At 39.0% G+C, this 16,582-nt stretch overlaps 1 protein-coding gene across 1 annotated transcript in view; it reads right to left on the bottom strand.

Annotated features, from left to right (window-relative positions):
* Positions 1 to 7,080: 7,080 nt before the first annotated feature.
* LOC126298554 (U-scoloptoxin(01)-Cw1a-like) overlaps positions 7,081 to 16,582 on the bottom strand; it is a 29,182-nt gene continuing 19,680 nt past the window's right edge. Inside the window, exons 3-4 of the mRNA XM_049989912.1 lie at positions 8,987 to 9,097; positions 7,081 to 7,962 (exon numbers count right to left, since the gene is read on the bottom strand). Of these exons, the coding sequence (XP_049845869.1) occupies positions 7,783 to 7,962; positions 8,987 to 9,097 (291 nt within the window). The 3' untranslated portion in view covers positions 7,081 to 7,782. The remainder of the gene's footprint in view (positions 7,963 to 8,986; positions 9,098 to 16,582) is intronic.

The raw sequence follows: 16,582 nt of genomic DNA, 5'->3' as shown, positions 1-16,582 counted from the left end.
CTTTGGAAAATATCATTTATTAACTCTCTTGTTGCTTTATCCCTAATGAGATTTATTATAACACTAGTATTATCTGCAAAATGTACCAATTTTGATTGTTGACTCTTAACTATTCACATGTACAAGGAATAGAAGTGGCCTCAAAATTGCACCCTATGATACTCCCTTTGTGATTTTACCACAGTCACTAGAATTTTCTACCTTCTCAACATTGTCTTAATTATTCAGTACAGCCTTTTGCATTCTGTTTGCTAAGTATGATTCAAATCAGCTATGTAAATTAGTTCCACTTACGTGTGAGACTACTCTTAAGTACATTACTTTTTCGAAAGTTTTGAAAAAAGATGTCACTAAGGAAATTGAACAATAATTTTTTTGAGCCTGTCTTGCCACATTTCTTATGAAATGGTTTAATAATTGCATATTTTATGCTGCCTAGAAGAATACCTTGTGCAAGTATTACATTGCATGTATCACTAATGACATTGCTTATTAAGTTGGAACAAATTTTCAGAATTCTGTTAGAAATTCCATCAGCCCCACAAGAGCTTCTTTTTCAAATTTTCATAATTGTATTAATATCAATGAAGGATGTTGGTGCTACTTCTAGTTGCTTAAAGTTTTGCGGAATGACATTTTTAATGTGTTCTCTTGCTTCTTCAACTGAGCAATTAATCCTATATTTGCTGCAATGGTTAGAAAGTTACTGTTAAAAGTACTTGCAACTTGTGAATTATCAGTCACAACATAGTCATTTAGTTTAATTGTTGTGGAATCTTGTACTCTGACTGGCTGTCCTGTCTCCCATTTGACAATGTCCTATATACTTTTAATCTTATTAGCTGCTTTATTTATTATTGTTAGACCATGCACACTCCTGGACATTTTAATAACTGTCCTTAAAATACTAAAGTATTTTTTGTACTATGCAAGTAGTATTGGACTTTGGCTTACTCTGGCTCAGTTCCCTTGATTATCCATTGGTTACTTGTTTTTTAATGATTTTTTGGATAATTTTTTTAAGAAAGCAACTTTCAAATATTGGCACAAATTTACTATGGAATAAATTGAATGTGAGAGTAGTGTCTCTTTCTACATACACCTCATTGCATACCACACCTCTTAGCTTTCTCTAAACATGTTGTATCCTGTTCTCATTAATAAGCCTCACTGCTTCATATGATACTGCCTCCATGTTGTAAGGTGCCATACTGTTTATTTCCATCATGAGCAGATAGTCCATTAGCAACTGGGTACACACTGTTAATTGTTTCAGCCTGAGCATTGTGCATAAGAATGATATTAATCAGTTTCCTACTATTTTGCAGCACACAAGTTGGAAAATTGTTTACTGAAATTAGATTGTGATACCAAAATATTAATTCTAGTTCCTTTCTCCTATCCATATCTTTTAAGAAATCTATACAGAAATCTTCACCAACTACTAAATGTTTCTGCTTGTCTGACAGGTAGCTTAATAATGTATCTAGATTTCTCATAAACAGCTGAAAGTTTCCTAGAGGGGATCTTAGACTGTTACAATTATCAGAGAAGTAGTCTGCAGTAACAACTCGCAAGCACATGCTTCTAGGTACTGATCAACACAAAACCTATTTCATTCATTATTTTCTACTTTGTATCCAACTTTACATATGTTGCAACTCTACCTTTATTAAAATGATGTCAGTCTATAATCCCTGATATTTAACTTCTCCATCCCTGTGGTTACATGTTGTTCAGAGAAGCACAGAACATCTATTCCTTCAGGATTTTCCATGTTTTCTAGGCATGCAGTAAGCTCATCTGTCTTGTTTTTCAACCCTCTAATGTTCTGACGAAACAAATTAAGTTTATTTTTTGGAGAACATTTACACATATTATCATCTTGTACTGCTCTGGTTTATTTCAATACTCTCTGTTTGTAACCCGACTTTAACATAGAAAATGTGCTCCTTTGATTCCTGTAATCACGGAGAGTTTTTGTGTGCTTGTGACCCCCATTACAGTTTTACCTCCCCTGCCTATTTAGGTTCAGGCCATGATTAGTGTATGCCCTTCTCCAAAATGCAGCAACAGCCAAGGGAGAGGTGTGAGACTTCAGTTCAATCAAAAGCAAGCAGCTCAGCTCTTTGTTCATGTGGCTAAGAGCCGTGTTAACCCAGGGCTGGTCATGCCGCAGCAAAATTTCAACATACCCCACTAACGTGCGTGCTGTAGATGCTTTCTCCATATCACCTTTAATGCTATATTCTAAGTTGCCAGACAGACTGTTTCCTGCTTCTCCAACAGTAATTAACTGATCCTCACCTACATAATTTCCATCCAAGGCCCCTATGATTTTTGTCACCAAGATAAGATTGGCACTATGTTCCATGATGTGACATGGTATTCTGCACCTAGCTTTTTCTGTGGCAATTGGCCCACATTTCTCCAATGACTGCTCACTGGTAGGAAGACTTGTTTCTTTCTATGTGATTTTTCTAGTGACCCAGCCCTAAGGTTATTCCTATGAGTCTGCTGCACCCTGTTAGCCTCAAAAACTGGTTGAGGCTCTGTTCTTATTTCAGGTAACAAGTCAAACTGATTGCTAACTGGAATATGAAATGGGATTTCTGAGGTTTTCTCCTTTTCCCTGTTACTTTCACCTTCTTCCAGGTCCCATTGTTTCTTTTCCCCTACAACCTATCTCATTCAAAATACGCCATTTCTAATTCTGCTTGAATTTCACAAATCTTTTTTCCCTGCTCCACAATTTTCTTGTCTTCACTACAGAATCAACAACATCATGCAAGAGCCTTATCTGACACTATTTTAGCTTCCCCACTGTATTCTTCCCAATGAAACATCAACCCAGAGTCCTGCCATGTTTCTCCCGTACCAATTCACCTGGAGCAACTTCCACATTCATCACAAATGATGCTTTTCTTACAGTAAATTAAAAAGTACTAAAACACACTTAAGCTGTAAAAATATAATAATCAGTAAAACTTATTTTTCATTGAGTTGCGCACCTAACTTCCGGGTGTCAGGCAGATGCAGAAAACTAAAGCATGTCCTTTGCCATTTCTTTGATTATCTATCTTTATGCTTTGAAATGAGGAATTTACTATCCAAGATGCTTGACATACCTCCTAAAATGTTATTCCATCACCCATCCATGTTACACTACATCCTGATCCATGCCTATACCACTCCCATGTCAGCCCCTTGCCACAGGGACCATATCCATGTGGAAAACCCAGGTGTAAGATGTGCCAGATTCACCAACCTGGCACAACATGGTGCTGATCACAACATGCCTGAGCTCAATGGATGCTACCAAAAAGTGCATCAGGATTCTTCCTCTGAAAATCAGATTTTCTTACCTACATAGATGGGAGTTATGCTTGTGACACATCCCTCACTCCCATAATTCTCCTGTCCTCAGTCTCCACTAACCCACTGTACCCCCACACCCTCTACCCTACCAGTTTCCCCTTCCTCTTTTCTGTCACCCACTCCCAATATATGCATCTGCATCATCTTCAGCATGCACAACATTTCACCAGTTCCAGTATGTGTGTGTCACTTCACATTACTCGCCTCTTTGTGTGTGTGTGGGGGAGGGGGGGGGGGGGGAGGGGGTCGTGGGAGATACTGTTTAATAAACAAGTACATATGTACATAATGCATTACAGGCTCATGAAATGAATTTCACAAAGATGGTAACTAAATATATAAATGAATGAGATATTTAACAGATATATTTTCATTACTAGTAGAGCTCATTCCTTTCTGTGACTTGATTATAACTTTTAAATTTGTCTGAATCCAGTTTGCATTCATATTATATACAGCAGCCTAAGTTATTCTACTGGTGTCCACAGAGTAAGTGTAATAAAATGATCATTATATAAAAATAATTTTTGTTTCCATTTTATCCAATAACTTCCTCTCTTTGCTAAAGTTTGTGCATTTGTAAAGTTACTGCTGTTTTTTTGCACTTAATTTGTTTGTACTTAAGTATTATGTTTCCTTCCATATGTATATCTCCTCCAGTAGGACTTAAGTGTTGTGGTGTTTAAAGCAAGCCTTGGCTTACTGACAACTTTACAATTACCCATTGGTTTGGAAGGTACACTATCAGATAAAGGGAATCCAGATATCTGTTAGTGGACATTAATAAGTGGTGTATCCACACTTTACCCTTATGATCACTTGAACACTTCTGGGGGCACTTTCAGTGACGTACCTTTATGGCTGTGAAAGTATGGCAGCCCATTCTTCTTCAAGAATTGAAACCAGAGAAGGTAATAATAAAAGGTAATAGTATAGGACACTGAGATTTGGAGCTAAGCTGTTGATGTATCCTGTCTTAAAGATGTTCCATTGTGTCCTGGCAGGGATTCTGGGCAGCGCAGCCCATTGCACGAATTTTATTTTCCACATACCATTGCCACACAAATGCTGCTTTACAACAGGGTGCATGGCCATGCTCATACAAACAATCATCATTTCCAAATGCTCTCTTAATGTATGCAGTACACAATGCTGTATAATGTGTTTGAATCTGTCAGCATATAGTATCTACTTTGGTACAATAAGGTGACCACACCCTGACTATGAAAAACCCACCCACATCGTAATACCATCTGCTCCATACTTCGCTGTTGGCACAACACAATGGTAGGTAACTTTTTCCAGGCATTTGCCAAACCCAAACCCTCCTATGGTATTGCCACAGGACATAGTGTGACTCATTGCTCCAGATTACTCATTTTTTGTCATCCACTGTCCAGTGGCATCAATCTTTAAACCAACTCACATTTTGTTTAGTGCTGACTATAAATGTGTGGCATATTAGGAGCTGTATAACCACTGTACACCAACTTTTTAAACTTGGTCATTGTCAGGACCAGTTTTCCTGGACAAGTGACTTAACATTTAGTGCCCCCTCTCCCCATTTCCCTTCCTACACTCTCCCCTGTGTCGGTTTTTGCTACTAATTGTGACATTCACTTGTCTTTGGCGGACATGTCCCTGATGTCACAATATCCTATGCATGACCTGAAACGTAAAACACTTCACTAATTGTTACCATATTTATCATGCGTAATCTCAACAGACTAGGGAAGGACAGTTATAACACAGATCCAAGAAGTAGCAAACAGATAATTGAAAGTGAGGTGTGGTGCTACAGAGGAAATCCCTCTCAAGGACAAAAATAATGAATACTTGGTAGAATCAACCTTTAAATGCCAGGTCACTGAAACAATACATTGGCAGGACAGGAGTGATGTTTTTTGGGATTATAAAGCTTTCCACCAGTGCAACACCAGATCGAAGTGTATGCGTTTCATATGTGTCTCAAACAGACTTCACTCCACACAAGAATAATTTATCACTTTTGCATTATAATGTACAGAGTTTAGAAAACAAAGTAGATGCTTTTGAACCATTTATCACGGGACTATATCCACATGTATTAATAGTAACAGAACACCAGAAAACAGTGGACAACATTCAATATTGAAATTAGATAGCTGCAACCTAGCTACGTCCCACTTTAGAATACATAATGAAGGTGGTAGTGTTGCCATCTACTCAAAAAAATAAGAGTTCATAACCACAGAAAAAGTGCTACAAGGGAATTCAGACTCACATTTTGCAATGTTCCTTTATGTCAAAGGTGTATATAGATCTCCCTGTGGAAATTTTGATGCTTTTCTAAAATCACTTCATGAAGTTTTAAGTAAATTAATCTCGGATGGTAGAAGTGTAAATTTTGTCATACTGGGAGATCTGAACATCAACACTTTACATGATGGTCAGGAGGCTAAAGATCTTCTTATACTGGTACCCACCAGAATAGCTAACACAAATAGTAGTTAAATTGATCATCTTATCACGAATTATGACTACATCAACTCAACAGATGTCATAAATTGTCACCTCTCAGGTCAATTAGGCCAAACACTAATTCTAAAGTGTAATACCAAATTCAAAACAAGAAAAATGTACAAGTACAGATGAATACTATCTGCAAACAACATTGCCACACTAAGACATAGTTTAAGCCCCTATGCAAAAGGAACTGTTTTCAATAACTTGTTATCAAACAAAGTTAAGTTTTTTACAGGGGATACTTTTAAAAAGTGAGTTAAGCAATGGCTTATCCAAAAATGCCCTTATAACTTGAATTTATCATGAACTAAAATGTAATAAGAAATAAGGCAAACTAAAAAAAATGTAATTGTAAAAATTTTATATTTAATTAAAAATTCACATGCATAAAAAATTATGTGCTGCAAGCAATAAATTGAAAACTGAGACACAGAGCTAGCACCTGGGCACCCCTCTTACAGTAGTGGTGCCTCTGGCATCCCTCTAAGCTTGGCGCCTCTAACAGCAGCTTGTGATGCCTGGGCCTCAAACTGGTCTTGGTCATTGTGGTAGCTGGGATGTCAGCAGCACTTTTGAATTCGTGAGTGTTTCTTTGGCTGATTTCACATGATTTTCTACAACCATCCTCCACAGTGCTCAATGGTCCTTGTCATTCAGAATATGAGGTCTTCATTTAGCTGCAGCAGTTGCTTCACAGACACATCAGCAGCAGTCACCTTTGAAAGGTTTAAGGGATAGAACATCTCTGTTGTGTCTGTTACTAATGTGGCATCCAATGACTAGCTCACATTTAAGTCACTGAGAACTCTTGACTGATCAAATCTGCTGTTACTGCTTCTCTACTGACAACACAAGTCTCCCCACTTAAAACCTCTCATGGTCATTTCTCTATTACATAGGGGTGTCCAGATACTTTTGATCATATAGTGTATATTAGTGGCATTGGTTCCAGTCTTATATAAATAGACATCACATCCGTAGCTTGAGTATATGTGCTCTGTATAATATAGCATTACTAACAAACTGCGATCAAATTATAAAAAATAAATAAGTAGCTCTGTTTTGTGCTATTCTTTGAAAATGTTTTTTATTTTTTTTTTATTGTTTTGTGGCTTTTCAAAATGTACTTGTGCTGATTGAGTTATTAACATATGGACCATAATTTAACAGGAGGTTTCAAAAAAATAACAATTTGAGTATAAAAATGATGTAAGAATGATTTAATTTCTTCCATAATTGTACACAAGTTATATAAATATTGATGTAACAACTGTTATGACTGAGAACTCTTTTTTCTTCTTTTTTAACAGCACTGAAAAATTCCTTATATTTCTTTGTACTACAACAAACAAACACAGAATGCAGGAAACTAAAAAACTCTGGCTGAAACTGGCCTTGAATAACATGACAAATCTTGTGACTTAAATATTGCTGGATGAAACAGCTTCACCCTCCAGTAGAAACTGGAAATTATGGTAGACCAAAAACTCATACATTAAAATAACAAATCAGATGTGAGTAACTGTAATCAAAATTTACTTATTTTAATTCTGTTGAGAAGAAATGGAAGAAGGAGGAGTTGTGAGACCATACAAGTATAAGTATAAGTGAAGGTTAATAAGTCCTTTTATTTCACAACTTTCTTCCTCAATGTTGCAGATCTGACTACTTATACATTCCTCACAATTCTCCTTCTCCTTTTTCTCTCTGTAGGTAAAAGATAAACCCTTGGCTCATCACATTTCATATTCTGCTTTAATCCATGTTTGTTGGACATGTGAGTATTTTGACTTTAGATGGTTATTAGCTGTTTTTTATTAGCTCCTCCTATGAAATGATTTATGTGCACCTGTGACATTCAGATGTGTATTTTCTTATGAAAATTAAATTCAAGGTTTTCTATATGTAATTTCCGTCTTTGTCCTTGTATAAGTCATCATTTATCCCATACAAATCTGTTGAAGAAGGACAATCAACATTGTAAAACCAGTCACAAACGCGAAAATTCTGGTTGAAAACTGTTCCATTTGGGCAAAGAAAGCTGAACTGCTGGCCTGAAGGAAGACACCAGTGCCATACCTGCAACAATGCAATGCATCTTTTCACATGTGCGGCATTTCTACTTAATATAATAGTAAACTCAAAACAAGGTATACAAAGTATTGTCAATGGTGGTAAGTATTACATTTTCAAAATGTCTTGCAGCGATAAATTTCCTTTTACTTGAAACTAATGAGAATTTTTAAGTCATGAAATATGAACATTATAAAAGCCATACATTTTTAATGATCATGTGAGAAAACATGAATCTTAATGGAGAAACAAAGTTAATGTCAGAAAAAGGAACATCAGATATCTAGTCTTTAAATATTGCATATTAAACTTTAATTAAATAATTTAGTGAAATAAAAAGTATGGCTTATGCCAATATTGGACAACTGCTCACAACAAAATGGCAGGCACTCATATTCTACAGTTTCTTCCTTTCTTATTGGCCAACATTGTGTTTTCATGTGTCAACCATGTTAAGTGACAATTGCAGTTATTTGTAGTTAAAATTTATCTTTATTAAACTGACTCTTAAATAAGCTCAGAGCTTTGATAATTTCTTTGCATGATGCTTGAGGATGTACTTCCATTTATAGTGAGACTTTTATTAGATTATTTAGAAATAGAATGTCCTTTTCCTGAATTCCTCTACAACAATATTTACATCTCAAACTCAGTAGGAGGCAGTGCCATACTAAATTAAGTTCACTCATTTATACAATATCAGTATGTTGCTGCACAATCTTCATGCACCTCATTTCACTGATATTTTGCTAATTCAAAAAGTTATTTTGAAGTAACAAACATAATTATGATTTCAAGCAAACCAATGTTTAAATATTTATCACACTGTATCTGTTTATGGAATCAAATGGGAACTGGCTCAATTTTTAGGTGTTTCTCATTCTGAATAAAACTCCAACTTCATCATTAAAATAATAAGCATGACATAAAAAGGTCTTAGACATGATTTTCAATGCAAAGAGTTGTTGTATTTCATGCAAATATGTGACTTCTTGTTAGTGAATGGTTCTCTTATACTCTGTCCACTTACTTGGCACTGTGTTTCAACATCTGCATAGTAGCCAGGACCTCTCTGATTGCAGGTGAAGCTGAGACCTTGTGGAACTTCATTGTATGTGGGGTATTCGAGCCCTTGCTCTTGCTGGAAAGTTTCACATGTTATGGTAAAGATATTAGCTGAGTGGAGTATGTAACCTTCGTGCATTTTAAGTCAAATTAATGTAATATAATTTATCAAAGTCTACAGGACTTTGTGAGCCAAAGCTACTTGGACTTAAAGTGGGTCATTACAATGCACAGAAATATGGTAAGAAAATTTACAAACAAAACAGTAAGACAAAAAATTAGAAAAAGAGCACAAAATGATTTAGAGTTATACATAGGCGACAGGAAATAATATGTTAGCATGCAAGATTCTAAACTGGTTCTAAATATAACTCGTCTACAGAATGAAAGAAATGCACCACAAGGAAGCATTTCAATTTTGATCTGTAAATATGGGTTCTATTATTCAAATTTTTCATTTCCGGTGGAAATTTATGGAAATGAAATATGTGGAATAGTGGACGCCTTCATTCCTAACTGTTAAATAAATGTTATCCAAGTGCTAACTATTTTTCTGACTGGTGTTCACTGAATGTCTGTGGCAGTCCCCTTTGGATGAGTGCATTTCATTAACCACAAATCTCAGAAGGAAACGTATGTACAGGGATGGCTGAGACAGCAGTCTAGGACTAATGAAGAATTATCTGTACCAAATTCATGACCTGCCACCACAAATCATTAAAAACTTTTCTTCCCTAGTTTAAAAATAGTCACTTAAGTGCACTAAGCTGCCCATAAATATCACAACATAGGGTATAACTGAAAGACAGAATGCAAAACAAATAATCAATCCATTTCAGAATCAGAGAAGATTATTCTTACAGTATTTTAGTTTTTGTGCATGATTATGCATGTGAGACTCCCAAGAGAGCATTTCATCTGTTTTCAGTATGACACTCAACAACATTTGAATGATTTTTGATAACCTCATGAAAGTGAAATTTTACCTCTATGAGAGTTCCATGTCAAAAACTGAGTGCACTGTGTTGATGTTAAAAATCTATTAGTTATCAGTAAGCCATAAACTAATGCAATCCATTAACATATTTGCTAAATCATTTACATTACATTCCATATCCTTCACCGTGAGACTTTTATCATCTGAAAATAGGAAAAAGAATGAATTGTTTGCCATGTTCAGTGGCAGATCATTGATGTATGTTAAGGAAGCAGGAAGGAGTCACAGCAGCATCCTATGGTATCCACATGCTGTAACTCTTCAATCACATTAAAATCTGCCCTTTGTTTGTTGACAATGGTGGACAACTTTCTGTCACTTGTTAGAAAACTGAAATGGACCATTGTTTACTTATCCCCTAACTCCATAGTATTACATATTACAAAACTGCAGCATGATTTACACAATGAATGATTTTTATAGAAAAGAAAATACCAGTTGCCTACTTTATATTTGCTATTGATGTACAATCCAAATTTAATTTATTTACCAATGTCTGAAGAAACATTTCCTAAACAATTAGTGAGGGAAAATCTGTTTAAATCAGGTTACAGAGGTCGATTACTAAGGGCATATAACTTTCTTGTGGAGCAAGAAGTTAGCTTCATGCAGCAACCAAGAGATCAGATGATCTGAATAAGACTAGGAATTACAAATTGTACAATAATATTCTCAACAAAACCATACAGGCATCAAAGAACATGTTCTTGAGGATAGAAATTTATAATTCGAGCTCGGCGCAGAGGTGGTTTGCGTTACGGTAAGTTGTGTTTCTCGTGGTTAGGATATTGTACCCCTATTGCACTTTTAGCGATCAGGATGTTTAGTGACAGCAGTGCTTCGCAGTGGCGGTTTGCGTTACGGTATGGATGTGTTTCTCGTGGTTAGGGTATTGTACCCCTATTGCACTTCTGGATCATTATATAGGTCCAAAATCGGTAACTGTCAGCTCAATAGATTGAACACGCATTGCCTGCTGACATGACGTTAGCCGGTTGTTATATTGTTTGATCCTCTTATGGGACTTGTTTAGGACCAAGTTTTCAGCCTTCTGCGAATATGTGGTGCCTGTTCTTTCGGAAATGTCCGAAAGAACAGACACTACGCATTTGCATAATTGATATGCCTAGATGGGCAATGGAGCCACCTTCTTCAATGTGGATGCACAAATGCGTCCGATCTCCTGTGGAAATCTCAGAGTAGCGAGCGTGAGTCAGCGCTCGGTGGGTGTGTAATTCGACACCGTGAGGCGGTCCGAGATAGTTCGCGTAGTTGCGATCGCGCTGTGTCCCAAATAGTGCAGTCGTTAACGTACCTGCCTAGTAAGCAGGAGATTCCGGGTCGGAAGCGCGGTCTGCTACACATTTGCACTCGCCGCCGCTGCTTTCGCGTAATCTCCGTCTGCAGCTGACGCCAGTGATTCCCTTCAGTTTACATTACATTCTTCTACTTTCATTGAATATACCAAAATTAACCGCTAAGCGACCTCGACTGCTGCAGAATGTTTTGGTTCCGACACTGGTAAACAGCTAACCAATAGTCGAGAAAAAACGGAGAGAACTTTTGGTGAAGGAGAAAAATGGCTCTGAGCACTATGGGACTCAACTGCTGTGGTCATTAGTCCCCTAGGTCTTAGAACTACTTAAACCTAACTAAGCTAAGGACATCACACACATCCATGCCCGAGGCAGGATTCGAACCTGCGACCGTAGCAGTCGCACGGTTCTGGACTGCGCGCCTAGAACCGCGAGACCACCGCGGCCGGCAACTTCTGAGGTCATCAGTCCCCTAGAACTTAGAATTACTTAAACCTAACTAACCTAAGGGCATCACACACATCCATGCCCGAGGCAGAATTCGAACCTGCGCCTAGAACCGCTCGGCCACCCCGGCCGGTGGTGAAAGAGATTCCGAATTTTCTCTCGTATAGAATAGGAAACATTGGCCAGGAACAGAACTGGCGTTTACCTCCACTAAACTCGTCACGGGAAGGCAGGCACGCGATACGACGTTTAAAATTTACTTTCTACGAGAATAAAAGGCTATCTATTATATAGCTCACCTGTATTATCTGCGTAATTGAGGTGACGTGACTTAACACATCACGCGGGAAAAGACAGGAGGCGGACGTCGGCGTGAGAAACCGGAATCGCGAGCGGCGGGCCGGCGCACGCACTGACGCAAATTAGCGCAGCGCTGGTCCAATTACGCGCGGGAAGGCGCTCCAGCCCACACGCCGCGGCGTCTAATCGCTGCCCTCTTATGTCGTAACGCGCGGGGCGCTGCACTTTGTCTGGTCACAGGAAACGCCATTAAAGGCTCACTTGCCGAGAGCTGACACCAATCCGCGTGCATCAAGGAGCTGCATTCCTGCAGTCGGCGATTTGGCTTCCGTTCCTGCTTCTAGCCCCTTCCTCTAAAAGCTTAAATTTTTCACAAACTACCGTAAGCGATGCCAATAGATTATAATCGTTTGTTGCGATGGAAATTTGCGTGCCTATGGAGTATCGTCTCAGTTGTGTACGTGGATTCGTGAAAGGTCACAGTTCGTAATAATTGACGGGAAGTCATCTGGTAAAACAAAAGTAGTATCTGGCGCATCCCAAGGAAGTGTTATAGGCCCTCTGTTGTTCCTGATCTTCGTAACCGAATTAGGAGACAATCTGAGCAACACTCTTGGATTGTCTGTAGATGGTGCCTATCATTTACAGTCATGTTAAGTCATCAGATGATTAAAACGAATTGCAAAATGATTTAGACAAAATATCTATACGGTGCGAAAGGTGGCAATTGACTCGAAATCATGAAAAGTGTGAAGTCATCCACATGAGCGCTATTAAGTATTCGCTAAATTTCAGTTACACGATTAATCACACAAATCTAGAGGCTGTAAACTCAGCTAAATACTTGGGGAGTACACATTGTAATTACGAATAACTTAAATTGGAACGATCACATAGATAATGTTGTGAGGGGGAGGCAAACCAAAGACTGTGATTTAGTGGCAGAGTACTTAAAATTAGAACTATGTAACAGGTCTACGAAAGAGACTACTTGTACGTTTGTCCGCCCACTTCTGGAATACTGCTGTCTGGTGTGGGATCCGCATCATCTAGGACTGACAGAAGACATCGATAAACTTCAAAGAAGGACAGCTCGTTTTGTATTATAGCGAAATAAGGGAGTGAGTGCCATGGATATGATACACGAATTCTGGTGACAATTATTAAAACAAATGTGTTTTTTCTCTGCGTCAGGCCCTTTTCATGAAATGCTTTGCCTGCCGGAGATCGCGATGTATCCTAGACGGCCCGCACGCTCGGTGGTAGCGCACAAGCCTTCCACTCTGGGCCTGGGGACGGATTCGCCGGGGTCCCGACACATCCACTGACGTTTCATGATAAGAGGTACCGGGAACAAACCCGTCAACAGCTATTAGTTCGTGTACAGAAAGTCTTTTACAAATTGTGTCTGCCTTGAAAAGTGCTTTCTTGTAGCTAAGACATCAGATACTCGAACGGGCGACCCTCTGACGCGACACAAGCTTGGCAACATGGAACGGTGTTTTGCTGAACTCTTTCAAAGATTCCTGGCATTGCCCTGATGTGATAGGTGGTATGTTGAACGTGATCCATTAATTCCCCTTCGTTTATAGGTGGTTCGCGACCGGGTGGGTGAACTAGTACCTTGAAGAATCCCCACAGGAAAAAGTCTGGTGGTGTGAGGACTGGTGATCACGGGGGCCACGTCCTACGAGCTCCTCTGCCAATTACCCGGCCCTCGAAGAATTCATTTCAATATCCTTGCACAGCACGACTGTTATGTGTGGGCGCCCCATCATTCTGCAACCACATGTGTAGCCATATGTTCAGGGGAACATCTCCCAGCAGGCCAGGTAGAGTTTCCTGCAAAAAGTGAAGGTAATTTGTCCCAGAAATGAACGTTGAGATTGTTTTAAAGGCCATCCCGATGGAAGGTGCACTCGTCGGTAAACAACACAATGGCGGGGAAGCCGGGATCTCGTGCAGCACGTCGCAGAAACAACCGGAAAAACCCTAGCATATGTCCATAGTCCGTCACAGGATTTAGGTCTTGGACAGGGTGGAAACTAAGTGGATGCAGACCGTCATCCTTCAAAACCTCCCAAACTAACGGGTGAGTGACCCTATATCACGTCCAACCGCTCGAGTACTTGTCGTAGGTACTTCCTGGAAGCGATCGAGAACAGTCTCTTCTAATGCAGCATCCCGTCGTGTTCGACATCTTTCAGCATCAGCTTGAAATCCCACTAACGAGCCTGTTCCGCCAAGTCGCCGGTGAGTTGCTGTAAACGTTTGAGCTTGTGGGTGGTGTCTTCCTAGGTACCGTTCCTCATACAACCGTCGAGCTTCATGCCCATTACCGTCGGTTAGTAGATAAGCAAAAACCATATCTCGTTGTTGTTCAATCGAGTACTGTGCCGCCATGCTTACTGTATGATTAAATAGCAGTTGACGTGGGTGTGCTCCGAAGCGAAGTTTACGTGTGAATGCCTCTGACGTGAGGTGGAGACAAACAGCAGGACCCATTCGACACTTGTGTGTATGTGTGAACAGATAACTACAGCGCTGCCCGTCAACCGACGAACGGCAATAGGGCAATTCCACAGCCAATCGGAGCGCGCGGCGCCAAGTTTCCATAGCTTAAAAATGGTGCGTTGTCAGCCTACACAACATTAGTAATTTTGGTTCCTGCTGGCATCAGCTATCCAGGGTTAAAATTTCGTAACACAGTTTTTCTCCACCCTGTATATTGACAAATTCTCTTCAGTACACAGATAATTACGAACAAAAGGTATCACTAACTTTTACATCAAATAAGAATATCGGCCTCAATCAAAAATGATAAAATGTAACCACAGACTATATCTCTGACAGGAAAATAAATTGATACTATGACATTTGCCTGGTTAGTTTATAAACATGACAAAACTCTACTGAGGCTTGACAGTGCTTAAAATGCACAACATATAGTAAACATCCAGCACGCACAAATATCTCAAACTGCAATATCTTCGCGAACAGCGTGTGGCAAAATTAACAACTTCAGACGAGTCCCGCTGTGACTGCAGTGCGTAAGAGTTTCACTCCAAGCGGTCACAACGTACAAGTGACCTTACTTCAACTGAGATGTAGCCATGACGTGCACAACATGTCATGTAAACGTAAAAATTTGTACAAATGTGAGCTTTTACTAAATGTCGTGCCCTTAAAGAAGTACCAAGCCTGAATGGAGTGCTACGTGTGTGAACATGCCCATTTTCTCAAGGTACTTTCGATATGGTTTTACTTTTGATAAACGTATTTGTAATGCACTGTATATTCTTCACCATAATGACGACATGGCATGAGTGATAAACTCATAATGGAACACGATTTATAACCAATAAATTTTTTGAAGATCGGAAGATGATAGTTCCAACCGCGGAAACCGGTCATCAATAATAAACATTAATTAAAGCGATTTTGGTTACGAAAAGATCACTCCTTCCATTTTCTCAATACAGGAAACTTCGATTAAGCAAATAGCGTGTATACAGACAACGAATGTGTATTTTCATCCATAAATATTACAAAAATGTGTGTGTGTGTGTGTGTGTGTGTGTGTGTGTGTGTGTGTGTGCGTCCCACATCTCCTCCTAAACCACTGAAACGATTTCAACTACATTTGGTACACATATACCTTGCTGTTAGGCGACCATCGCTGTGGGGGTAAGAACCACCTAGCTATCAAAGGGGTAGGGGTGAGTGTAGGGGTGGTTGTGAAAAGGAAGCGTAGCCCGCGACGAGTAAATTACCAGAATTTATTAATTCAGTATTTGATAATGAGAGCATTTAATACTTGCAACAAACTTTACACATGCATTCAAATCTTCACAACTTTTTTTTATCACCTGATAACTCCTAAAAACTGACGACAGGAAAAATATTTATCGCTTACTACTTTTCCACTCTCCGTGCAGTAAAAGTACGCCATGAGGCATGATGTTATAATTTATTACGTTTTTAAGAACAACTGTACGCGTCGCATTTTACAGACGGCATGCACATATAATACGGAATATAAGTGCAAAATTATATCATTGTATGACGTGAAGTTCAGGAGATACGAAGTCGTAAACAATGAGACGCGTTAAAAACTGCCGTGTCAAGCGTGACGTTTAAATTTATTAATTCTTTGCTACTGACTCTATTCACAATAAATTACGTAGACAGTATCCACATATGCCGCTGCGTGTACCTAATATTTTATATCATTGTACGACACATTCAGGAGATGTGACATCACACGATGTGAGATGCTTGAAAAACTACGGCATCGTGCATGACGTTTAAATTTGTTATTTCGTTGCAACACATTTTGTAGACAATATCCACATACGTCGCTGGACGTACCTACAAAGTTATATCATTGTGCAACACAAAGTTCAGGAGGTACGACGTCATAAACATTAAGCAGAAGGCCAAACGCTGCGTGGTATGGCCGTGGGAGCACAGCTATAAATCAATACCTGGTTAGCGCCGA

The sequence above is a fragment of the Schistocerca gregaria genome, chromosome X (assembly GCF_023897955.1).
Source record: "Schistocerca gregaria isolate iqSchGreg1 chromosome X, iqSchGreg1.2, whole genome shotgun sequence".
Taxonomy (NCBI): domain Eukaryota; kingdom Metazoa; phylum Arthropoda; class Insecta; order Orthoptera; family Acrididae; genus Schistocerca; species Schistocerca gregaria.
Note: the sequence above shows the minus strand (reverse complement) of the source record. Positions and strands in the feature narration are given on the sequence as shown.